The sequence below is a fragment of the Podarcis melisellensis genome (genome assembly GCF_964234715.1).
Source record: "Podarcis melisellensis genome assembly, chromosome: 17".
NCBI lineage: Eukaryota > Metazoa > Chordata > Lepidosauria > Squamata > Lacertidae > Podarcis > Podarcis melisellensis.
Genome location: NC_138534.1, coordinates 39,020,761 through 39,047,476, shown reverse-complemented (window position 1 = coordinate 39,047,476; position 26,716 = coordinate 39,020,761). Strand labels below are relative to the sequence as shown.

Below are 26,716 nucleotides of genomic sequence, written 5' to 3'. Positions count from 1 at the left end.
CTGGAAGGACAGATCCTGAAGCTGAGGCTCCAATACTTTGGCCACCTCATGAGAAGAGAAGACTTCCTGGAAAAGACCCTGATGTTGGGAAAGATGGAGGGCACAAGGAGAAGGGGATGACAGAGGACGAGATGGTTGGATAGTGTTCTCGAAGCTACCAGCATGAGTTTGACCAAACTGCGGGAAGACAGGAGTGCCTGGCATGCTCTGGTCCAGGGGGTCAAGAAGAGTCGGACACGACTAAATTACTAAACAACAACCCAGTTTAATCCAACTGAGTTACACTAATATATTTCAGGACGGCAGCTTCTCATACAAATGAATTATTGAACCACTCTGAGAACAGCAGCCCTGTGAGAGGAATAGGAGTATCCTTACAACTCTGAGAACCCTTGGCAAGCTACACTTCCCAATATTCTTTGGGGGAAGCCATGACTGTTTGGTTCAAATGTATAGTGCGGGTGAGCAGCAGAAGCCAAAAGAACAGAACCAGAACCCATTTGAATGAGTATCATAGAACTGTAGAGTTGGAAATGACCCTGAGGGTCATCTTGTCCAACCCCCTGCTATGCAGCTGTCCCCGGCAGGGATTGTACCTGCAACCTTGGCATTATCAGTACCACGCTCTAACCAACTGAATACTATGTCTGCAAGTGTTAAAAATGGCTGAAAATACCACACACACGGACACACGGACACATGAGAATGAACACAAAATTTGGTAACTAGGTTCAGCTCTGCTCTGTTTGACATACAGTTGCATTTCTTCCTTTTCCCTTCTGTTCTTGTATTGTAAAAAAAAAAAGGCAAAGGACCCCTGGACAGTTATGTCCAGTCAAAGTTGACTATGGGGTTGCAGCGCTCATCTCGCTTTCAGGCCGAGGGAGCCAGCGTTTGTCCACGAACAGGTTTCTGGGTCATGTGGCCAGCAGGACTAAACCACTTCTGGCACAACAGAAACCAGAGCGCACGGAAACGCCATTTACCTTCCCACCACAGTGGTACCAATTTATCTACTTGCACTGGCGTGCTTTCAAACTGCTAGGTGGGCAGGAGCTGGGACAGAGAGACGGGAGCTCGCTCCATCATGGGGATTTGAGCCGCTGACCTTCCAATCGGCAAGTCCAAGAGGCTCAGTGGTCTAGACCACAGCGCCACCTGCGTCCCTTATCTTGTAGAGTTACTTTGTCATCAGTTGATGTGGCAAAACACTGAATGTTAAAGGGGAAGTGAAACTGGGTAGTTGTGAAGTGATGGGCAATTTATCAAAGGGTATTGCAGTACTATAAACGTTTATATATCAAGATACAACGGAGACAGCCAATGCTGCCGCTGGTGCTTTTTTCTTCTTCTTTATCCTAAAATCTCTGCCTATGTTTGGAGAAAATGGCCGAGCTGCTTGTGAAGGTAGAGTTCCCCTAGATGTATGGGGTTTGGTGGGAGCGCCATAGGCAGCTGTGGTTCACTGAAATCTTCATGGCTCCCGTTTCCTTTCCTAGCCTGGGAGAAACATTAGAGCGAGATATTTAGACATCATAAATAATCATGTTCTATTTTAGCTGTTAAAATGCGGGGGGGAATGAATAATAGTAGCAGAAAACTGAATTTAAGAATCTCCCAGCGGTGCAATTGTAGCAGCAACTGATGAAGGGGAAATATAGATATTACAGCTGGGCGAATGGAGAGTATTTCTGGGCATTACACTCAACTTCAATTGAACTGCAACTGAAGATATACACTGACATATACAGTGAGGCTCAATGGAGTCTTTAGTCATGTTGCCTTGTCATGGAACAATTGAAGAGAGACCCCCCCCCCGGCCATTTCCCTGCACATACAGAATTGGTCCCTTGAGAACACTTTCCAGGATTTAGAACAACATAGTTCGAACTCCCCGGTGAAATTCGGAAATTAACTATCCAACAGACTAATAAACTTTGTTGCTATGGGGTTCCCCCCTGGAATTGAGCTTACAGTTGTTCTGCTGATGGGCTCACACATCGGAAGCTGACATTGACCCTCAGCGACTGCAGTCAACAAGTTTCAGCGATGCCAGCCGCACCATTTGAAAAGCCCTGACGATATCCGCATGACGATGTCTGGATTGGCAACCAGAGCCTATTCCAGGATGACGGCGTTCATCTCTCAGATCGGGGAAACGACATTTGGCTTGCTAACATAACCAATAGTCTTAGGAATCGGTTGCAGCTGTGAGGGTATTGGCGGCAAGCCGTTTGGGCTCGGGTGGCGGTTAGGCATTGGAATATGTCGTTGGTGCTTGGGAGGGCTAGCTGTGGCCATTGCCTACCCTTAAATTTTGGGTATTTCGTTAAAGGAATCCGGCGGTCGTGGATCCTGTCCGATGCCTGTGTGGCGGGGGGGGCATGGCACGACCCTCGGGGACATCAAGGGAGAGTTTATAGTTGTATTAGCATCAACAGGCTCCCCCGACTGGTGGTTAACCCCTCTTCAGACTCACCCCTCACTGAGTGGGTGGAGTCTAATCTCAATGGTCCAATGCCTAAGCCAATACCGTCTCACATGCTGTAATCAATAAAGTTGCGGCCTTTTCTTGCCCATTAACCTAATATACTGTGTTCACGTGTCTTTATTCCCCAAGTGGGGATCGGTCATCGAATCACAAGCTGATATTGACACTCAGCAAGTTTCAGCGATGCCAGCCACACCATTTGAAAAGCCTGTTTGTTGCTGGAACTAGTTTAGGGACTTTCCCCATTTCTGCACTACCCTGCTGTCTGACATTCTGCATTCTTAGAGAATATTGGGTCTCAGTGAAAAATAGAAGACCTGTTTCAGGACTCATAGACCGCAATATCTCAAGGACCGCCTCCCCCCATATGAACCAACCCGGACCCTATGACCAACATCATCATCATTTGAGTCCGTTCTTTGTGTGCCTCCTCTGCAAGAGGCCTGGAGGGTAGGATCATGAGAATGGGTCTTTTCTGTGGTGCCTCCCTGCTTGTGGAATGCTCTCCCCATGAAGGCTCACCTGGCCCCTTCATTGCATATCTTTAGGCGTCAGGTGAAAATGTTTCTCTATAGCCAAGTCTTTGGCTGATGGGCATTCTATGTCCTTTTAAATGTGTTTGTGAGAGGGAGGGTATTGTTTTGTTTTTATTATGCATTTTGTGTTCTCGTTTTGCATTTTTATGGTGCAAACCACCCTGTGATCATTTATTGTTTCATTTTCTCTTTTTGCAAATGCACAATGCCTAGAAATGATTAAGAAGTATAAAAACGTTTTAAAATAAAAAAGGATGGCGTACACCACCCTGCAATGAAGTCTAGTCAGTGGTACCATCCAGGAGCTGGCAGTGAAGTTGCAAGCAGCAGTAGCAGGGGGAGGAACGATCAACCCTTTCCTTGTGGACTTGTTTTTTGCTGCCAAAATCACACAGAGAGACCGGGTTGATGTGTGTCATTCAAAATCCAAAGAAGTGTGCATGCACACGAAAGCTCATACCAAGAACTAACTTAGTTGGTCTTTAAGGTGCTACTGGAAGGAATTTTTTTTTTTGTTTTGACTATGGCAGACCAACACGGCTACCTATCTGTAATTCAAAATCCAGTAAGTCTATTGTTGGGGTGGCAGTATTCCCGTGGCAGTAGCCGCAAGACGTGGTTAACATTGCAGAGGGCGAAAGGACGACGTGTGTTTGAGTTAGAACATTAGCAGCTGTCCTTTGGGATCCCGTGTCAAGGACCTGTGAGATGAGAAATGTCCAAGCAGGGGCTGACTGGCAGTGACTGGGAGGGGCAGGGCATGTGCAGCATCACTGAGTAACTGATGAAGACTTTGGATAACTTAAACATGGCGGCTGTTGCATAGATTGATTGATTGATTGAATGAATGAATGAATGAATGAATGAATGAATGAATAAGTAGCATGAGAAGGCAGAACCGAATATTAGCACAGAGAAGTTATCTTTATATCCATCCTTTTGTCATGATGAGTTTGTTCACAGCCCTTCTTATGAGCAATGATGCACCAAGTAGCCCCTTGAATTCATCTCTAGCAGCTACTTTCGTTTCCATCTACTGTGTGAAGCTACTGTGGGTAGCTCTGTAACAAAGGTTGGGCTTGAAGGATCTCTTTGGGCACTTGCCATTTTATCTCCTAGTTTCGGCTGCGTTGATTCAGCCTTCACTTGGTCTACTTTCTTTTTTGCTGGAATCCCTGTGATCCAATGGCTTATTTTAAATAGATAAAGCAGAATGCAGACTCAGTATCTCCAAACAGTCAAAGCATGAGCTAGTAAGTACTGTGTGATACTGAGTGGATCAAGTAGTTCAATTAAGGTTCAACTACTCCAGCCTTCTTTGCATGAATCCCACCAGGACAAGTTCCCCTCCCAAATGGAGAATGATCTAATTTCTCCTCCACCCACCCACCCACCGTCCTAGGTGACACTCACTAAATGCTTCTATGTGGTGCTCTGACATGGCATCCACTGAGGTCCAGCTCCAAGGGCCTTCTGGCAGTTTCCTCGCTGTGAGAAGTGAGGTTATGGGGAACCAGGCAGAGGGCCTTCTTGGCAGTGGTGCCCTCCCTGTGGAACACCCTCCCATCAGATGTCAAGGAGATACTGAACCACACAACTTTTAGAAGACATCTGAAGGCAGGTCCTGTATCAGGAAGTTTTTAATGTTTGATGTTCTAGTATGTGTTAGAAGCCATCCAGAGTGGCTGCAGCAGATGGGTGGGGTATAAATAATAAAATTATTTTTTATTATTACTTATCCCATGTAGGTATGGGCTGCAATTAACTGGTGCAAACACATGGCAAGGTTCACCAGTCTAGATTTCCATCCCAGAATCAGCACCACAACAAGACAGTGTGTGTGTTGATTATTTTATTTTCACCCTTTTTTCCTAACATTTTTACCCTTCTGTTGCATCCTTCACAGACACAGCTTCCCGGACATGGAATAGATTCCCAAAGAGAGGTTCCTAAGGGGCTGGAGACATGTTGTCATAGCACCAAAACCTTCCATTCCTCTCCTTAATTCCTGATGGCTGGATTTGTGTGTGCTTTCTTTTTCATGTTAGCCAGTCATATTCTCAGAACCTCTTGGAAGTGCCACAGCATTCAGAAACCCATTTTGCGACCATTTGGAAGAGGGCCTTTAAGGTGGTGGCACCCACCATGTGGAACAACCTTCCCTTGGAAATATGGAGTGAACTGACTGTTCTGTGCTTTCAGCATATCTGTTTGCTCAAGCATCTCTGGGCCATTTACATTGAATTGGCACAAATCACCAGCTATGGAGGATGCTCTGCTGGAGTGGATATTGTCTTGTTATGCATGTTTGTATTTTGGCTTTATGCTGTTTTAAATGTCATCTGTTGCTTTATGATTTCTGTACACCACCTTGCAGTATCCACTAAACAGTATGGATAAGTGCTTTATAATATATAAAGTGCATGTTATAAACTTAGACCTTATTACCAAGTGCTCAGTCAATTATAATACAGTGGTACCTTGGTTCTTGAACATAATCCATTCCGGAAGTCCGTTCGACTTCTGAAAAATTCGGAAACCAAGGCACGGTTTCTGATTGGCTGCAGGAGCTTCCTGCACTCAAGCGGAAGCCGCGTTGGATGTTCGGCTTCTGAAAAATGTTCAAAAACCAGAACACTTACTTCTGGGTTTTCAGCGTTCGGGAGCCGATTTGTTCATCAACTAACCTGTTCAAGAACCAAGCTTCCACTGTATAGATATTCAAATCCAAATATTCAGCAATCTTTTCTCTTACAAATTATTTCAACTTAGATGCTGCTCTTATTTCTTTGAAAGCAGTTGCCTTAACTGGTTTCCTGATTGCCCACCTCAACGCCAGCTTCCCTGTACTTTTACAGACAAATGACTATGAATTTGGCCTATCTACTGGTCCATCCACCCAGTCATAGAAAGAATAGGTGCACTGTCAGTTCTCCTGTTCTGTGAAATTAATAGGAGCTGCGCAACCGCACATCTGCTAGCGCACAGCTCCCATTCTTCATGCAGAAGATTGTCCTGGAAGAGAAAACATCATTTTAATGGCCTTTTCCAACCCTGTAAATTGCTCTGATCTGATGTTCTGTTACGAAGAGAATTCTGCTTTATGGCTGGAATTGTGACACTGTGGGTTAAACCACAGAGCCTAGGACTTGCAGATCAGAGGGCCAGCGGTTCGAATCCCCACAACGGGGTGAGCTCCCATTGCTCGGTCCCTGCTCCTGCCCACCTAGCAGTTCAAAAGCACGTCAAAGTGCAAGTAGATAAATAGGTACCACTCTGGCGGGAAGGTAAACAGCGTTTCCGTGCACTGCTCTGGTTTCCCGAAACAGCTTAGTCCTGCTGGCCACATGACCCGGAAGCTGTACGCCGGCTCCTTCGGCCAGTAAAGCGAGATGAGCGCCGCAACCCCAGAGTCGGTCACGACTGGACCTAATGGTCAGGGGTCCCTTTACCTTTTATGCCCAGAGAAGGTCCATTTGAATGGTATGAAACCCACCCAACCATAGAGGTGTTTGGCAGCTGTATTTAAAAGCTGCCTTTTTAAAAAATCAAAAGGGGAAGGGAGGATGAATTAGGTAAAAGCATCCCAGCACTCTGGAACTGGACGCCTGCATTATTTCCAGACAGACAAAACACAAAAGGAACAAAGGTTTATTTTGCATCAGTCATGTGCTTGGCACCTACAAACAGAGTCCCCTGCAGAGGGCAAATCTTTATACATTTTCTTTCTTAATATATATTTTACATACCCATTTATTACCCTCTTTTAATATTCATAATATTGATTCCCCTCCCTCCCCCACACGCTAGAGACATAAATACATTTATCTACAACACATCAAAACAAATCTCTATACTGCAATTTCTGTATTTTGTTGCTCGGCGTTTGGACTTCCACACGACTTTAAAACTTCTTAGCACGTGCTCAGAATCGTTTGCTTACTTTTAAAGGAGCTGAAGGAAAAGTAAAACCAGAAGAAAACAGTACTTTAGAAAGAAAGAAAATTGGCCATGACTTGATGGTTCAACTGGCAAGCTGGGCAGGGGATAAGAAGACTTGCCCCTGATGTTAATAAGTAGCTTTCACTGCTTCCCTGGTACATGCAAGAAGGCTAGGGTTAGGCTGCATACTTTCACAGAACAGGCCTAGCCTCTTACAGAACTTGTCATTCGACATTATCACAGTCTGCAGACTTCCTTCCCTTCCAGTTGACTCCTCTGAGTGATATATATTTTAAGCATGCCTTGCTATGGCTTTGCTAAAGTTACTTAGGCTATCAATAGCTCAAAGGCACCGAACGTACGTACAATTACCGTATTTTTCTGTGTATAAGACGGTGCTTTTTGCTTTAAAAAATAGGCAAAAATTGGGCGGCGTCTTATACACAAATAGTGAATGCAGAAGGGGGACGTGCGATTAATGGCAGCAGCAAGTAGGAGATTGGCAGCAGCGAGTGGGTGGGTGATTGATGGCTGCGGCAAGGCCCGCTGGTGATTGGCTGTGGCTGTGGCAATTGGCCAGGCAATTGGTGGCTGCGGCAAGTGGGCGGGTGGACTGGTGGTGGTGGCGAGAGGACAGAAAATTGGCGGCTGCGGCGAGGTGTGCAATCGGCAGTGGCTGTGGCAAGCGATCGGCAGTGGCGGGCAGGCAGGTGAGCAATTGGCAGTAGTGACCTCCCCCCCCCCCAATAAAAAGCTAAAAACCTTAATTTCTTAATTTTGGGTTAAAAAAAATAGGGGCCGTCTTATACATGGGGTGTCTTATACACAAAACAATACGGTAAACGCCGTTTCCCCTTACGCAGCATTTTCAACACGGAATCCTGCTACCAAGCATGTCTTTCCCTGCAAAGTTAAAGAAAACCTTTTTTAATGGTTTAAATCCTCCCTCGCCCTGTTTTCGATGGCATGCTTTCGCTAGGAAATTTATTGTCGTCTAGGGAGAGTGAAAGGCCCCCAACAGCAAGAACACCCAAAAAAATTACTCAAGGAAGAGAATGCCCACTTCAAACACAATGTTCTTTTCCTACAGTGGGCGAGAGAAAGCTGTAGATTCAGCATAATGACTGTAGGTGACAAGATAGGGAAAGATGGTGAGGTTACAAGGGCCTCTTACTGGCAGTGCAGATCTAGGGAACGAAGTCTTGTTGCTTGCAGCTGGGAAACAGAAGGAACAGCACACCCACACTGGACTTCCTCTGTTGTGAACAGTTCGCACCAAGTTCAGATAGTTAATGCATATACTATATAGGTCTCCCCACCCCACCCCAGGTTTTCTGCAAACAATGCCATTTCCTTTGTTAATTTTATTTTTTAAAAATCCATTAGGAACAGAAGCCACTCAGTTGCATGACGGTCTTGATTCCAGTCTGCTGCTATCAGGTTCTTTGGGGTTTAGCTAAGGATGGCTTGTGTTTCCATTCATTGTTCACAAACAAGTCCTTTTTCAAAAGTTGTAAAGCAACAGGGATGGGATCTCCAATAGAAATGACGAGATCCTCACTCACTGTCGACCAAGGTGGTGACTCCAAGCACCAGTTAAACCATGTGCACTGACATTTGTGAAGAGGACCCTGGGACAGCCCCGTATTGTCTATTATCGCAAGCGTTGGCTGGGGGTTGGCTGTTGCCGGGAGGGCTGATCACATGCATGCCATGATCCATTCCCGTCGACAGATATGGCCTCTCTCCAAAGGCCCCGTTGGAAGGTGAAGAGCAGAGTAAAGTGCTTTGGGTGTTGGCCAGTTTCTCGGGGCTTCCTGCCAACCTCGGAGAAGCTGGGAAATTGTATCCATACAAGTTGTAAGGGTTGTGAAGGGAAAAGGCATTGTAGGAGCTCTGTTGCATGTGACCGCCGCTAAACATATGTGAGGAAGATGAGGTGGAGGCAGGATTGCCGGCTTGCATGACATACTGGAACTGCGAAGTCGGGAATGACCCCAGCTGGCCACCGTAAGCTTCCATCTTGCCATTGCTGGGCAGCGAAGGAGGAGCCGGCATCCCTGAGATCAAAGATGGAGTCCGCTGAGGCATGAAGTTTTCAGAGGGCTGAGTGGCAGACGCACCACCACTCTGCAGCCGGTTGTATCCACTGTCGCCCAACCCTGGGTAGCTCTGCAGGGCGGCCATGTTGCTTCTTGCGCATGGAGGATAATCAGAGAGGTTTAGGTTGCATAGCTGGCTCTCCCGGCAGCCGACATTGAAAGAGTTGGGGGCCAAGTGGAAGGCCGGCGGCGAGCATGATGGAGAGAGAAGGTGAGAGGATGCCGAAGGGGAAGGGGTCCCTGTGCTGGATGTGGTGGGAGAAGTTCCTGTGCTGCCCCCTGGAAAACAAAAGCGACAACAAACATTTCTGAGGCATAACGCAGAACAACCACCAAGCATCATCATCATGAATAAGGTCCATGAATAATCATAGTTTAGAGGCCCTAAGGAAGTCAGACTATCCTCCACCAGTGCCAAGGCCTTCTCAGTGGTGGCTCTGACCTGGTGGAATGCTCTGTCCCATGAGACCAGGGCCCTGCAGGATTTAACTTCCTTCTGTAGGGCCTGTAAGACAGAGCTATTCCACCTGGCTTTCAATTGGAACTTAGCCTGATCTTTTATTCCCCTTCCTTCCTGCCCTCCCCCTCCCCTGGGAAAGACAGGTTGGAGCCTTGCCTGTTTGCTCTCGAGCAACCACACCACCACCTGACAGGTTTGATGAGGCCCTAAGCTATTGAAGGCAATGGGGCCCTTTATATGTCCAGCTTTCCTTTGTCAACAACAAATTGTCAGTTTTTTGTGTTGAATATATGCTATATAGCAATTTATGGACCTCATGGGTATCTAAAGCCATTTGCACTTGTTGCTATGCAACCAGTCCATGCAGAATGTAGGCACCCTATATATAGAAATGAGCAAACCAGTGGTATTTTATGGAGCAGGCTAGCAGGCAGGCCCATCACTTACATCATAGGAGCCTACACAACACAAAACACTGTTGCTGTATGTAGGTTTTATATATTTTGGAAATGTAATCCAGTTTTTCCCCTGTAATTTTTTTTGGGGGCCAAGAGAGTGGGGCCCTAAGCTATAGCTTGTTTAGCTTATACATAAATCTGGAACTGTTTCTGTCCTACTTTTGTTTACAGTCTCTGGGGTCTTTTGCCAAATATGTGCTATCTGCAAGTGAAAAAACGCCTTTGATTAACAATGGACCCCATGGTTGCTTCCTTGTCACTCAGTTCTTATCAGAAGAAATTCTCACTAAAATGCTGGAGAATTTTCATAAGGAAGTAAAAAGGAAAATTCATGAATTGCTCCAGAAATGTGAAGAAGTGGATTTAAGGTTAGAAAAATGGGAGAATGAGAGAACCAAATGGACAAATTCTTCATCCCCTACTTCTGACCTCGCTGTAAAATGAAGCAGATGGGTGGAAACAGATGTAGCATTTTAAGCATGAAGGGAATTTTGGACACATCTTTGCCGCCGTGAAAACAAATGCCATGAAGACAATTAATGTGTTCTGAACTACTTCCACCACACTTATAAAGTGATATCTGTCTTCACGTTCCTTCTAGTTATCCCATATGACTTCCTCAAAAAGAACGTTGATATAACTTGTCAGTTGACCAGTTCCCCATTGGCTTGTTGCAATAAGGAGGTTTTGGGATGCATTCTCGCATTTCCAAGTTGAGTTTCTGTTGAAGCTGCCCTCTGCAAGGGGAGGTGTAAATCTGTCAGCAGGGAGCCCAGATTCTGACCACTTTGCAGTGGACCTGTATAGCATTCATACCTGTATGTTCATTATTTCTAGTTTTGTAAAACAATAATTTTACAGCAGATAAGAAAAGGGACAGGGGAGATGACAAGGGAAGATAATGCAAATTCATTAGGCATAAACTTATATTAGTTTAACATCAATCTATAAATAGCTGACACTGAAACTGCTCCCCCGAGGAATAGCCCCACTGATTCTATGCGACCGGTTCAAGTCTGGCTGGCAGACAGAAGTTCTGAATACTCTCCAGAAATTGGGCTTTGCTCCTCAAGCCCTTCTAAATTTGGGCCTGGGCCAAGCAAGATCTGTGGTCAGGCAAAGAATCATGGACACACAGAGACAACAGGACTGCTTGAGGCCCCCCGATTATGTAATCGTAGAAAATGAGGGGTATGTTGCGGTCCTGGCAGCATACCTCTATTTTCTCATATCAAGAAACATCAGAAGGGCCTTTGCTCTAGCCAGAAGCTGGGCCTCGCCCTCGCCGGTTTTGGAAGGAGTATTTGGAAAAGTCCCATATGCTCAGAGACTTTGTGCCTGCCCATTAAGGGAAATAGGAGACCCCAAACATTTCTTTTTTAGATGTCCCTTTTATGATGAGGTATGCAGAGATACCATTGACCCCCAGCTGGTGAGGCTTGCTGACCTTCCGGATAAGTCTAAACTCAATTTTCTCCTCTTAGGCAAAGCCCACAAGACGACCTGGATGGTCGCCAGATTCTTTGCGCAGATTTGCAGGCCAGACCACCCCCGAAACAAATTACCGTATTTTTTGCTCTATAAGACTCACTTTTTCCCTCCTAAAAAGTAAGGGGAAATGTGTGTGCGTCTTATGGAGTGAATGCAGGCTGTGCAGCTATCCCAGAAGCCAGAACAGCAAGAGGGATTGCTGCTTTCACTGCGCAGCGATTCCTCTTGCTGTTCTGGCTTCTGGGATTCAGAATATTTTTTTATTGTTTTCCTCCTCCAAAAACTAGGTGCGTCTTGTGGTCTGGTTCGCTAGGAAAACAGTCGAAGTCGGCCTCCAAGGTGTCAGGGCCAATTTATATGGGAGCCCAAATTTTAAGGTCTTTGTGTGTATATGCACTTATCTTAGATTTTCATCTTTAAGCTGTTGTTGTACACTGCTTTACATGTATATTTTATTCTTGTGAAAGCTGTCCCAGTTGTGCTTTCTGAGCTGGTCTTTGACTGTAATATTCTCCACATGCCACTGATAGGATTCTACTACATGTTTTGTTAGTGACATGTCAATTTCCCCTCCAGCATATTGATGTTGTATCTGGCTTTTGACATAATGGCAGGGGAAAATTGGCTTCATAATGATGTTTGTTAAAAATATTTTGCAGATGACTCTGGCAGATCAAAGACATGGATGAGAACCAGATTACTGCACAGAGGTAAGTGAAATGTTTGCTGCCTCTAATAAAGTCTCCAGTATATTATCTTGCATACAAGACCCAGCTAGCTTTCTGTTCAAAACACTTGCACCTAAGATAGTGCTGGTACCTCTGAATTTCTGAACCTTGTGACTTGCTGTCCTGTTAACCTGTCAAAAATAAAAAAGAAGAAGAAGAGGAGGAGGAGGAGGAGGAGGATTTGATACCCCGCTTTATCACTACCCGAAGGAGTCTCAAAGCGGCTAACAATCTCCTTTCCCCTTCCTCCCCCACAACAAACACTCTGTGAGGTGAGTGGGGCTGAAAGACTTCAGAGAAGAGTGACTAGCCCAAGGTCACCCAGCAGCTGCATGTGGAGGAGCGGGGAAGCGAACCCGGTTCACCAGATTACCAGTCCGCCTCTCTTAACCACTACACCACACAGGATTAAGCCCTGAAGAAGCAAATTGAAAATAGGAAATGACATGTCTGTTCAGGAGCATCAAACAATGAATCCATACTGAGGTGCTCTTGTGTATCTGAAGAAGTGTGCATGCACACGAAAGCTCATACCAAGAACTAACTTAGTTGGTCTTTAAGGTGCTACTGGAAGGAATTTTTTTTTTGTTTTGACTATGGCAGACCAACACGGCTACCTATCTGTAAGGTGCTCTGTGAAGTGTTGGCCACAGATCATTTATTCAGTGAGCAAGGTATTCTGAAAGTTATAGGAAAGACTAAGAGTTACTCATGGTGAAGGATGGAGGAGAAACTTGAATCTGTTCACATTTTAATATGAGCCAATGTAATTCACAGTACCTAAAACAATACTTGAACCAAAAAACAACTATCCAAGAGTTTTTTCAGCTGTACTTGCCACAACTCAGTTCCGGCGCCTCTCAGCTGGGTGCCATTGTAAGAAAACGAGGAAGACATTCGTGGTGAGTTCTGGCACCTCTTTTTCTAGAAAAATAGCCCTGCCGCTATCCTTCCACACTTCTCCAAATTATGCGATGCAGTCCTCCAACCAAAAAAACCATACAAAAATGAACAGAGGATGGAAAATAGCATGTATTGTCCAAAATTGCATAGAAAAATGTGTATATTTGGGAAAATACGTACTAATATGCCGACTGTTTTTTTCACAAGGACTTGGTTTTTAAAAAAATAAAAAATAAAAATCACAAACTGAAGTGGAAATGTGGCAAACCAAGCTTAATATTGAGGGGGGGTGAGGAACTGAAAGAAACCAACATTTTTAGAATGGTCTACTGCATGGGGGATGGAAGTGAGAGCTGGACCATAAAGAAGGCTGATCGCCGAAGAATGGATGCTTTTGAATTCTGGTGCTGGAGGAGACTCTTGAGAGTCCCATGGACTGCAAGAAGGTCAAACCTCTCCATTCTGAAGGAAATCGGCCCTGAGTGCTCACTGGAAAGACAGATCCTGAAGCTGAGACTCCAATACTCTGGCCACCTCATGACAAGTGAAGACTCCCTGGAAAAGACCCTGATGTTGGGAAAGATGGAGGGCACAAGGAGAAGGGGACGACAGAGGACGAGATGGTGGGACAGTGTTCTCGAAGCTATGAACGTGAGTTTGACCAAACTGAGGGAGGCAGTGGAAGACAGGAGGGCCTGGCGTGCTCTGGTCCAGGGGGTCACGAAAAGTCGGACACGGCTAAATGACTAAACAACAACAACTGCATGGGCCATACACTCAAACCACTGTTGCCTGTGTTCACAAGAGTTTGTGGGGTTCAGGGATGCTAGGCTGCTGGCTTTTTAGCATTTCAAATCATGAAAATTATATATGTCAGAAGGAAAGCAGAAGTACAAAAGAAAGAAGCATGTACACTAGGGAGGGTGCTGTGTCTGATCGTACCACTTCCAAGTTATTGTCTACGTCAAACCTGAGATCCAGGAAAGGGAACTTCACAATGGGGAGTCCCATTCTGGACAATGCTAGAGAACCTCTAAGAAGAGCAAGAGACAGAGTTTCCCCTTTCCTTCTGCACACCAGTGGAAGTGCAAGAAATTACACTGCAACCATCCATGCCTTTTCCTCTAACCTCATCAAACCCAGCAGGTGCAATCCCATGTGACCAGAGGAATCAGCAAGGTTCACAAAAGCAGTAGCTGATGCTTATCAGTTCCCTTCAGGCTGACATTCCTTCAGCAATTATCCACAGAATGCTGAGTATTGGATTTGGAAGTCGCTGGCATTCAGCCCCCACATTTCCTGTACACACCGTGCATGGAATTTTCCACCAGATGATTACAGAAGGTCACAAATTGGAGCCATTACACATATAACCTGGGAATTATAAAACACTTGCGAAATACCCATCACTGTGACAGGCATATGTATGTGCAGAAGGAAGGCCAGCAATGTGCTTTGGAGAGCCAGAAGGGCAAAAGAATTAGATTTGGCTAAATATACTTGGCTCTAAGTCCTTGCTCGGCCCAGTATACCTCGACCCAGTATACCTGAAGGAGCATCTCCACCCCCATCATTCAGCCCAGACACTGAGGTCCAGTTCCAAGGGCCTTCTGGCAGTTCCCCCACTGTAAGAAGTGAAGCTACAGGGAACCAAGCAGAGGGCCTTCTCGGTAGTGGCACCCGCCCTGTGGAATGCCCTCTCATCAGATGTCAAGGAAATAACTATCTGACTTTTAGAAGTAATCTGAAGGCAGCCCTGTATAGGGAAGTTTTTAGATGTTTTATCGCTTTATTATTATTATTATTCTGTTGGGAGCTGCCCAGAGTGGCTGGGGAAACCTAGCCAGATGGGTGGGGTATAAATAATAAATTATCATCATCATCATTATTGTTTAGTCCATGAAGCCCACAGTGTAAACTTGAGCCAGCCATGGTTTTCTCAGCCTGGACTAGCTCCCAGGGTTGTTATGAGGATAAAATTTGGGCAAGCCTTAAGGTTCCCTGATTTGGGCTCCTTGGAGGAAGAGCAGGATACAAATCAGAGAGATGAAGATTCCCTGCTGGAGGCAAAACTACCCAATGTCTTGGTCCTACTCCCATTGCAGTGTGAAAAGGGCTCAATGCACTCATGGATGCCACAGCACTGGACAACTAAACCTGCTTGTCACAAACTGAGAATTACCTGAGGATAGTAATTTTTCTCAGTCGTTTGTGAAAGCTGGACCATAAAGAAGGCAGATTGCCGAACAATTGATGCTTTTGAATTCTGGTGCTGGAGGAGACTCTTGAGAGTCCCATGGATTGCAAGAAGATCAAACCTCTCCATTCTGAAGGAAATCAGCCCTGAGTGCTCACTGGAAGGACAGATCCTGAAGCTGAGGCTCCAAGACTTTGGCCACCTCATGAGAAGAGAAGACTCCCTGGAAAAGACCCTGATGTTGGGAAAGATGAAGGACCCAAGGAGAAGGGGACGATAGAGGACGAGATGGTTGGATAGTGTTCTCGAAGCTACCCACATGAGTTTGACCAAACTGCGGGAGGCTCTGGTCCAGGGGGTCACAAAGAGGCAGACACGACTAAACCACTAAACAACAACAAGTAATTATTCTCAATTGTTTGTGCTTCAAAGTGAAGGATTCTAAACTAGTTGCTACGTATTTGTAAGGCTGGGGCTGGGGTTAATGAGTTTTGGCAAACCCTCTGCCCACAGAGCCATTGTTCGCATCTCCTATCTGTGTTGTTTGAGAAAAAGAATTGTGTCTAGGAGCCAGCAACAGCTTCTGCACTCTTGGAAAATGACATAGTACAGAGTTACTGGAACTCTTCTCCCTCCCTAAATGTTCTTCATTAAAGTCAAGAACCAGAGCCAAATATTTTTAATAATGAGAACCTGGATCGGGTTCAACTTGGTTTCAAAAATACCCCCAAAACATTTAAAGTGTTTAATAGTTTTTTGGCTCTCCCCAGTCCATAACATCTCATTGCCATGTGCATTTAATTAATCTCAAACCTGCTTCGTCCCAAGCTCAGTGTCGGTGACGTCATTCGTAAAGAGTTCAGCTCTTCCAGAGCCCTTATGTTTTGAAGTGTATCTCTATTATTTTGGCTGCTTTTTTAAAAAGCTGGGTAAAGCCTGGTTATTGGTTTAAACCAGCTAGATGCTTCCTTTTCTGTAAAGCAAACAGGATTCTACAGAAGGTCTTTTGCACCTGTCATTTTCCTGCTCTCTTTCGGCCAGAGAGTTGGCAGCTTTCTTAGGAGAAAGACGCGATGTCCTGGTCCGGCAAAATGCCACTTGCTTGCTCAGTAATGTTATTGATGAGCAAGCCTTTAAAAATCAAACAAGCAGTCACACACAGAACATGATGTGCTGTTGTACGCAAGTTAAAACCATTGCTCAGGGAACCTCAGCGTTCCTTGGAAGGTTTTTTAGGGATGCCATAATGAGAATATCATCAAGGAGCTGATTTTACAATCCATTTTAGTACAGGCGGCAATATTTAGACACGTCCAACTGATGAACAATTGCCATTGTGGAGGTCCTTTTTGACCGGGAAGAAGACAGAATGCGGGGCAGAACAGGGGGCGGAACGGGGCTGAAATGGAACCCTTCTGCAAAATAGTCCTGTCCTGTAGTCATAGGGTAGGCATATTGGCATCTTAGAAACAAGGTTCTGGTTGTGCTTAGGGCTGATTTAGTTCCCTGCTGCAACGACATTTAATCTATTATCAAATTCCCTGGTTGTCCCAAATTTATCTCTTTGTTTCAAAAAGTGTGAACAATAAAATCATTTTTAAAAATAATAATGGACAAGCTATACCCACATGTCACTTCCTCACCGCCATCATCCTTCCCTTCCTCTGTGCAGCCACTGGAGATTATTAGATACGTTCTACATAAGTCACATTCTTATTTCACACAGAGAAACTGTGAGGTCCAATAAATTTTGGCATTGCTCTGGAAAATCCAAGAATGTCCAGAATCCTCCGCAGTGCTCTGCAGGGTGGGGTTCAACAGTAAGGTACAAGGGAAAGGGAAAGGGCCCCTGGATGGTTGTCTAGTCAAAGGCGACTATGGGGTTGTGGGGCTCATCTCGCTTTCAGGCTGAGGGAGCCGGCATTTGTCCACAGACAATTTTCCAGGTCATGTGGCCAGCATGACTAAACTGCTTCTGGTGCAACGAAACACCATGATGGAAACCAGAGCGCACGGAAATGCTGTTTACCTTCCCACCGCAGTGGTACCTATTTATCTACTTGCACTGGCGTGCTTTCAAATTTCTAGGTTGGCAGGAGCTGGGACAGAGCAATGGGAGCACACTCTGTCACAGGGATTTGAACCGCCAACCTGCTGATCGGCAAGCCAAAGAGGCTCAGTGGTTTAGACCACAGCGCCACCCGCGCCCCTTTTGGTTCCACAGTATATGGGCCACAACAGATGCATTCGGGCATAGGTGCCAACTCCCTGGAGCCCTGCCCAGGCACCCACAAAATTCCCCATGAAGAAGCTGGACACTCAAAAATTTAGGCAACAGGGCCATTCACTGGGACTAAGCCGGCATTCCTGGATTCAGTCCAACTCTTATTCAACCTGAGGAAAAACCTATATTCTGGCATCTGTCCTTGGTAAATCACTGCCCACATTTTCTCCCCATTTTGCCTTCAGAGGAGATATTAGGATGCCTTTCAAAATGTCTGTTAATATAGCCAGGGAAGTTTTTCAGATTTTTAGCCCTCCCCTCCCCACCCCCCCCCCAAAGTAACAGATCTGATCTGAGTAAGGGGACACATTTATTGTGGGTGGAGCTAACTTTTACTCAGAGAAAACCTATTGAAATTAGTAGACCTAATTTAGTCATGGTTGCTAATTTCAGTGGGTATAATCTGAGTAGGCCTAGCATTAATTTTCAGCCCTTCTGTAGTTACCTGTGTTCGCAGGTAACTACAAAAACATGGATGGACAGGAGCAGCACTCCCTGTGAAGGAACAGCAGTGGCGTTTTGGGGTCCTCCTAGAACTGATCCTGGAGTCTCTTCCACCAAAGGGACTTTCTAACGTGTAACAGAAATAGCTTTACTGTAGCCATTATTAATATGTATCGTTTCTTACACTTTGCTGCTACAGTAATAGGCTTTAGGAGTTTCACAGTTGTTGCTTTTAAAGTGGCAGTTGTGTTTCTTACTGTTTCAATAAACTGTTTCCTGGATCTTACAATTAATTTGTCTGCCACTCTGAGTGCTTCTAGAAGATGAGGAAAATATAGACAATGATAAATAAATAAGGGCTTGCGCAGGAGAATTTCTTAGTGAAACAGACGTGCTGAAATCTGTCGTCTGAGCTGTGCTTCTCACACTGTTTCACGGCATAATCCTGCTAATGTCCTCCTAAGCCCCTCTAAAAAGAACTACAAAACATTTATAATGACTGAGATCTTTGTGGGCTGGGACTTTCAGTTATGTAAAAAGCACAGAGGAAGGAAGGAAGGAAGGAAGGAAGGAAGGAAGGAAGGAAGGAAGGAAGGAAGGAAGGAAGGAAGGAAGGAAGGAAGGAAGGAAGGAATATTGTGTTAATCTCATTTATTTATTTATTTATTTATTTATTTATTTATTTATTTATTTGGCAACAGCTTGCTTGTTTTTGTTTATTGAAATCAGTTTTGACTTTCTGACCTAATTCTCCTAAAGGAAAGTGACATAAATGGAAAACAACAATTACCGTATTTTTCACTCTATAAGACGCACCAGATCACAAGACGCACCTAGTTTTTGGAGGCGGAAAACAAGAAAAAAAATATTCTGGATCTCAGAAGCCAGAACAGCAAGAGGGATCGCTGCGCAGTGAAAGCAGCAATCCCTCTTGCTATTCTGGCTTCTGTGATAGCTGCACAGCCTGCATTCGCTCCATAAGATGCACACACATTTTCCCTTACTTTTTAGGAGGGAAAAAGTGAGTCTTATAGAGCAAAAAATACGGTATTTACAAGCTACTTGTAGGGATTACTTTGGACAACCTCTCCCCATACGCTGACCTGGACCCTGTGATCATCACCCCAGGCCTTAAGTGTGCCTCCTCTGCAAGAGGTCTGGAGAGTGACAACATGAGATCGGGCCTTTTCTGCTGTGGCCCCCTGCTTGTGGAATGCTCTCCCCAGGAAGGCTCTCTGGTGCCTTCATTACATATATTTGGGCACCAGGCAAAAATGTTCCTCTTCTCCCAGGCTTTTGGCTGATTAAGCAACCATTTGTAACTGAAAACCAATGAAACACATTTTATTTTTTTAAATGGCCTGTTAAACTGGGGGAGGGCTATTGTTTTTGTTTGCTACCATGTTATGCATTTTTGTGTTTTCATATTGTAAACTGCCCTGTGATCCTTGGGTGAAGGGAGGTATATAAATGTAATTAATAATAATAATTTATATATCTCAAAGAGCCTGTAAAATGCTGGCGAGTCCACAGATCAGCCCTGAACCTCTCTTGCTCAGCAACTCAGAAAGCACTGAGTTCATGTTTTGCACGGTGGTCATAAAAGTCCAGCTGAATCGTAAGGAAGTGAGTCACAAAGAACATAATCCTCCACACATGAGCAGGAGTCCAGGGGGCAAACATTGTCTTGAGCCTGATTCTAGTTGTTTAGCAATGGGCCACAGGTCTTCAGTCGGTTCCTTATAAGATTCAGATGGTTGTTTCCAGGGCTAGCAACGTGGGCTAGCATAGGCAGCATTATTAAATTGCTCTTAGCTGTTGGTTCTACTGGGTTCAATGTTTTAGGTAAAGGTAAAGGGACCCCTGACCACTAGGTCCAGTCGTGACCGACTCTGGGGTTGTGGCACTCATCTCGCTTTATTGGGCGAGGGAGCCGGCGTACAGCTTCCAGGTCATGTGGCCAGCATGACTACGCCGCTTCTGGCAAACCAGAGCAGTGCACGGAAACGCCGTTTACCTTCCCGCCAGAGCGGTACCTATTTATCTACTTGCACTTTGACGTGCTTTCGAACTGCTAGGTTGGCAGGAGTAGAGACCGAGCAACGGGAGCTCACCTCATTGCAGGGATTTGAACCACCGACCATCTGATCGGCAAGTCCTAGGCTCTGTAGTTTAACCCACAGCGCCACCCGCGTCAATGTTTTACATAGCTGGAAAAATGCAAAACCGCCTGTCTCTTCCAGGGTGTCAAATCCTCATGCCTTTAAAACTTCCCGTTTTGCTTGAGCTTAGCTATTCTTCAGGGTCTCTTCGGAAAGCTGCACACAAAATGAAGACCATAAAAGCTGTAGGTGTAAAGTCATTTATGACTTTGGCAAATGGGTCCTGAACAAGGGACAAATTTTAGTTGATGCCATCCTGAATGAGCAGCCAAGGCAACAGTTGGTAGTAAGTCCGCAGGGAGCTCACCGGTCACATGGTCTTGGCTTGCTTCCTGGTTTTTCAGCTGCCAAATTGCATTTAAAGAAGCTAAAAATACATGAAATATTTTCCTTTCCTTATATTACTTGACTGTGTCAGCAGTTGCTGCGACTGATATGAACATGTCATTTGATAGCCACTGGGGCAGAAGGTTATCAGTGCAGCTATGGATTCAAGGCCTAGTGGTCCATCTAATCACTGGAGCAGAAAATGCCACACTTGGCCTGATAATCCAAGGATTCTCACATACAAATGTGCGGCTAAAACATGCCCCAGGCTCTGAGTCAAAGCCTTTAGGCACAGGGCTACCTTTCAAAGTCTTAGATGGGATGAGGGAGATGTGTGATCTGATCTCCCAACATTTTACAGTGGTACCTCGCAAGATGAATGCCTCGGAAGACGAAAAACTCGCAAGACGAAAGAGTTTTTCGTTTTTTGAGTTGCTTCGCAAGACAATTTTCCCTATGGGCTTGCTTTGCAAGACGAAACGTCTTGCGAGTTTGTTTCCTTTTTCTTAAAACCGTTAATACCAGGTGCATCCATGCTTCGCAAGACGAAAAATCCGCAAGACGAAGAAACTCGCAGAACGAATTAATTTCATCTTGCAAGGTACCACTGTATTTTAAAAACAGCTATGGGGCATTCTGAATTTGATCAAATATATTGAGGAGGGGTGTCAACTTTTTACTCCCATGCCATTATAAAGTTCTATATTGACACCACCACCCCTCTAGAAAAAGGAAAAAGGAAAAAAAAAAAGACTGCTATTAGCCTGGCCACACATGTAAGTTGTAGAAAGTACTATTTACTTACAACATTTTGACCAAGGGTATCAATCAAACAGAACAGATATTCCAGTCCTAGGCGGTTGAAATATACTCGGAGTTGAGTTTGAATTTCATGCTCTTTATTCAGCTTGTAGTAGCAATGAATGAAACTTCCCCCAAAACATCTGCTATATATACATTATTTACCCAATGGGCCACGTGTAATTGGCTAATTACGGGCTGCTCCTGTAGGCCAATCAGGTTGTGGATTCACTTCCTCCAGAAGCCTGGTTGGCTGCTCCTGCAGGCCAATCAGGTTGCTGATTCACTTCCACCTGGAGCTGGATTGGGTGGCTCCTGCAGATCAATCAGACTGCTGCATTTTGGATCCTATTGTTCTAGGATTCAGCTCAGTACATAACAGGGGCAAATCACTAAAATCCATGGTCCCTGAGGTCTTTGTATGTATGTATTAGCATTAATGGAACATAATCAGCAACAGAGATGGTATGTTTTTGGGTTTGGTGTTAAATTCTTGAAAGAGCTTTGGACTGGGTGAGAGAGAATTTTCAGCAGCACCCAGGAAATACCTCTGAAAATTGGATAGGTGCAGTGCTTTTTTCGGGGGGGATGTGCAGGGGGACACCTACCCCTAAACATTTTATGAATCTTTGCACTTTTGTCCATTTACTGTATTTATTTCCCCCGATTTGAATGATAAAATGGAGGTTTTCTTGGGTCCAAATAAGAGTACCCCTAAACATTATTTTTTGGGGGGAGCACTGGATAGGTCACAAATCTGACAAAACAGAATGATACAGAAGTTTCCTTCTCATACATTTAAATAAACTGTGGATTGAGGAAGCAGTAGTTAAATTATATCAGGACAGTGGGGGCCATGGGACTTAATGAACCTAAGAAGCACTTGCTGACTCCTCCCAATTTTATCCAAATTGTGAATCAGCCTCAGCCTCCAATAGCCTTCGAACACGGGAGCTAAGAAGAGGTCACAAAATGTAATGGTCCCCTTTGCCCACCCAACCCTCACAGTTCAGTCACTATGGATGAAGTGGGGGACTAGCTATTCTACTTATTTATTTCATAAAATCTATACACTGCTTTATTTTTTTAAAAAAAAAAATATTTCAAAGCAGTTTACAAAAAGATAAAACAAGAAAATAAGAACAATTTACAAGGGTACTTTAAAACACACAAAAGTAAAAAAAAAAAAAAAATTACTTAAAGAGATTAAAATTACCGGTACCTCAACTTTTAAAGCACCTGGGTAAGGTAAAGGTAAAGGGACCCCTAACCATTAGGTCCAGTCGTGACCGACTCTGGGGTTGCGGCACGCATCTTGCTTTACTGGCTGAGGGAGCCGGCGTACAGCTTCCGGGTCATGTGGCCAGCATGACTAAGCTGCTTCTGGCAAACCAGAGCAGCGCACGGAAACGCTGTTTACCTTCCCGCCGGAGCGGTACCTGTTTATCTACTTGCACTTCGTGCTTTCGAACTGCCAGGTTGGCAGGAGCAGGGACCGAGCAACGGGAGCTCATCCCGTCGCGGGGATTCAAACCGTGACCTTCTGATCAGCAAGCCCTAGGCTCTGTGGTTTAACCCACAGCGCCAGCCGCACCTGGGTAGGATCGCCCAAACAATAATGTTTTTAGCAGGTGCCAAAAACACATACAGTGAAGGTGCCTGCTTGTTATCAATAGGCAGGGAGTTCCAAGTGGTTTAATAGCCATTCCTTCTCTCCCAGTAAATTCTTCCAATGAAATTTAGCACAAGAGAGCAGGTTGCTGTTTTTTTAAAAGCATGGTTTCCATTAGGTTTAGTGCCACTGTTTGACTTTGGTTGCTGGTGTTTATGCTGCTTATTGGTTTTATCTTTCACTTTGTTTTTTTCTAATGGTTTTTGTGTGATTGTAAGCTGCCCTGCAGGGCAGAAAGGCAGGGCATAATCTTTTATCTCAACAAACTCTGAGAGGTTTAGTTCCATACAAGGAGCCGTGGCTCTCTTCTAGAGAATTCTTAACACCTCCATCAAACTGTCATTTCTAGGATTTCTTCAAGGGAAACCATGATACAGTGGTACCTCGCAAGACGAAATTAATTCGTTCTGCGAATTTTTTCATCTTGCGAATTTTTCGTCTTGCGAAGCACGGATTCAAAGACCTCAAAAAAGTCTTCAAAAACCTCAAAAAAGGCTACCACACCGCGTGCTACGAGTTGCTCCTCGAAGTCAAGTCACAACTGCACCTCTTCAAGCAATGCACCCTGGGTATTAACGGTTTTAAGAAAAAGGAAACAAACTTGCAAGACGTCTTGCGAAGCAAGCCCATAGGGAAATTCGTCTTGCGAAGCAACTCAAAAAACGAAAAACTCTTTTGTCTTGCGAGTTTTTCGTCTTACAAGGCATTCGTCTTGCGAGGTACCACTGTAATTAGGCTGGTATGGAACTGACAGAAGTTTATGGCATAAATATCCCTTATATTTATTGACAAGAGAAGGCAGCAAAACAGTACAGCTCCTCCCTGCTTTCTTGGTCACCGCCCAGGAGGCAATCCTTGGCTCTGGGGCAGAACCTCCTGGTGATCCCTCAAAAGACCACCGTTGGGCATAGTTGCCTGGGAGAATGCAAACCACAGTGGGGATATTGTGACAAGCACACTGGAAATGTTGCCACTTTTCCCAGGAAAAAATAACAGCGGAGGTTTTATTTCAGCCCTGGCCTTTGCTAAAGGCAGGGATCGTCTATCAGGGCTCCATGTTCCTTGGCAGGGACAAGGAGATGGAAAAAGCAGCAGAGAAGCAGTGCAGGAACAGTAAACTTACAAACGAGGAGCTTCGTCTCAACTGGTAGATGAACAAGGGAAGGAATAAGGAAGGCGGAAGAGAGCAAGAAGTCAGCCACGTACAAGAAAACCCAATGCTGAACTGAAAATGCATTGACATTCCCACCATTACATTGACCAGACACCTTTCATTGTAAGTTCATTTAAGTAGACATCCTCTTTCTCTATCAGGAAGAAATCGTATATTGATTCAGACCACGGGCTCCTGCAGCCTAGCATTGTCTGTTCCAGGGATAGGGAACCTATGGCCCCCCCAGATATTGTCAAGCTACAACTCCCATGTATGGGGTGCTAGGGGAGGGGTAGTATCTGATGGAGGACACGTTATGTTCCTTCTCGGGTAGCTTGCCCACCTTTGGTCCCTACCTGCACTCAGCTCTCACCTGTGGCTCCTAAAAGCTGTCGGCATTTGACAGGGGCCACACCCCAGAAAACGGCTTCGACTGGCTGGATAAACCAGGCAAGGGTAGCCAATGGGGCTCAAACCTTCAGTAAGTTAGGGACTTCACCCTGCAGGTGAAGACGGGCTCTGGTGGATTGAGTGGACGAAACCAATAGTGGGCCCAATGGTCAAGAAGGCAGTTTCTGCACGTGTTGTAGAGGGAAATGGGGGGCAGATGGGGCTCGTCAACCTGGGAAGGTAGCCCATCGAGAAGAAGGACCCTGAACCTCTGCTACCTTGTCGGATATCTTCAGGAGAAGAAAAGGCTAAGGAGTAAACCCTACACAAATCCAGAGTGGAGTCCCCAGGACGGCTGGAAGGCACCTTGTACACCTTTTTCCAGAAACTACTGCAGCTAAGCTGGTGCCAAACGCATTGCTCTGCTTTCCTTTGGACCACATCAGTGAGGCCAAGAGGGAGGTCTTGTCACTGGGCAGCCCATACACACTGCCCAGGCTTGCGCCTTGGGGAGGCCATTTCAACTTGTCTTCACCCTTTGAGGAGCACTCCATTGTCTCTCAAGACAGATGGACGCCAACAACAAAGTGGTGTTGGGGTCCAACAACATCTGGGGGGATCCAGGTTCCCCCAGCCCTGTCCTACTCCAACTGGCTGCAATTCTCCCAAGTTTTCAGGCAAAGAGGCCTTTCCTAGGCCTTTCGTCTGAAATCTTGCTTACTTAAGTGGGAGGTTCAGCTTGAGATCTTCCAAACTCAAAGCACATGTGCTGCTCTCTCCCGTACAGTAGGGGTGTTAGCCCAAATATGAACTACCCATACAGAGGGCTTTGCAATGGCTATAAAGTGCCCCTGTTACGAAACCTCCCCTGTTTCTGAAACTAGTAGCTGAACTTTTTCTGGTTTATATCTCTGCACGGCTGTCAAGAGTCCCAGGACTATCAGGGATTCAGCTGGATACCATATGCCCATTAGAGCGGCTCTGCAGTTGCTTCATTGCCACCATTCTGGTGCCCATTATAAAATGGCTCACCTTGCTGTTTTTGCATGGTGGTGAAATCTTCAAAGGTGAGCGTGCGCACGGGAGGCCTCCAGAATGCATATGTTTCCATAATGGCCTCCAGGCCAGTTCTGTGAAATGAAAACAGAGGGAGAGAGACAAGAGAGACAGAGAGAGAAATGTCAGTGAGTAGGTATAGCCACTTTAATAAATGAGATTATTTCAGCTTTATTGTTCTCTCTGTCAACAGAAACTTTCTGAATTGCTATGTTATGCACACCTGTGCTTTTTTATTTTATTTTTAATATCACCCCTGCTTTTAACGATACAGGTTTTCCCCTTCATATTTTCCTGTTGGCTTCTAAATCATCCACTCCTTTGTGAGAAGCGGCTTTAGTGATTAATTTGGCACTGCCTCTTTGATCAGAAATACTGATCTTTCCAAGCTGTGCCTCAGACTCTGAACTGGGAAAACCTCTGGAAGGAACATGAATAAATAAAAATTAAACAGTCCATGCAGAAAGTGAGGCAGAAGGTGATGAGACGGAGGCCACATTCAAGGCCTGCAGCAGAGCTGGAGTCCAAACTCAGAGTTGGCTTGACAGCCTTCATTATTGTCCGCAAAGCTAAAGGACTACTGGGGAAAGAAACAGCAAGAGTAGTGAGGAGGAATCAGAGGAGACCAGTTAACCTTCCTCCATTACTCGCTCTTCCCTCTTTTGTTTTATTTCCTATCGCTGGCCTGCTTTCTTATGGCTCATTAAATTTGAGAACCTCCTCACGTTCCATTTCTGCAGCCCTTGGGTCTCTAGAGACTCTTAAGGGAGCTTGTGTTGCTGCAGCTAAAAAGGTTTCCTGAACATGCATGCCATTGCTCAGTTGACTTTCCAAAGTCACCCCGGAAGCCTGGATGTTTAAAATATATAGCGCCTGGCAAAACTCTGTATTGTAATAGCAAGTTTCAGAGATGAGAAGTTGCTGTACAGTGTTTATTAGCTGCTAAGCTGCTGCGTGTAAGAGCAGAAGATGTTTCCACCTTGCAGTTTCACAACAGCACAGGCTACAGCACCACAAAAAACCCCAAACCTTTCTGGTTCATGTGAAATCCACAGGAGTCGCACAAGGCTCAAGTTGACAAAACAATGTGAAATTGCATTGTTAACGCTAACACAGTCC

At 45.2% G+C, this 26,716-nt stretch overlaps 1 protein-coding gene across 1 annotated transcript in view; it reads right to left on the bottom strand.

Moving 5' to 3' along the window:
• Window positions 1-8,332: 8,332 nt before the first annotated feature.
• The window catches only part of TBX15 (T-box transcription factor 15), a 92,541-nt gene continuing 74,157 nt past the window's right edge, over window positions 8,333-26,716 (bottom strand). The window contains exons 7-8 of the mRNA XM_081894268.1: window positions 25,574-25,671; window positions 8,333-9,350 (exon numbers count right to left, since the gene is read on the bottom strand). Of these exons, the coding sequence (XP_081750394.1) occupies window positions 8,566-9,350; window positions 25,574-25,671 (883 nt within the window). The 3' untranslated portion in view covers window positions 8,333-8,565. The remainder of the gene's footprint in view (window positions 9,351-25,573; window positions 25,672-26,716) is intronic.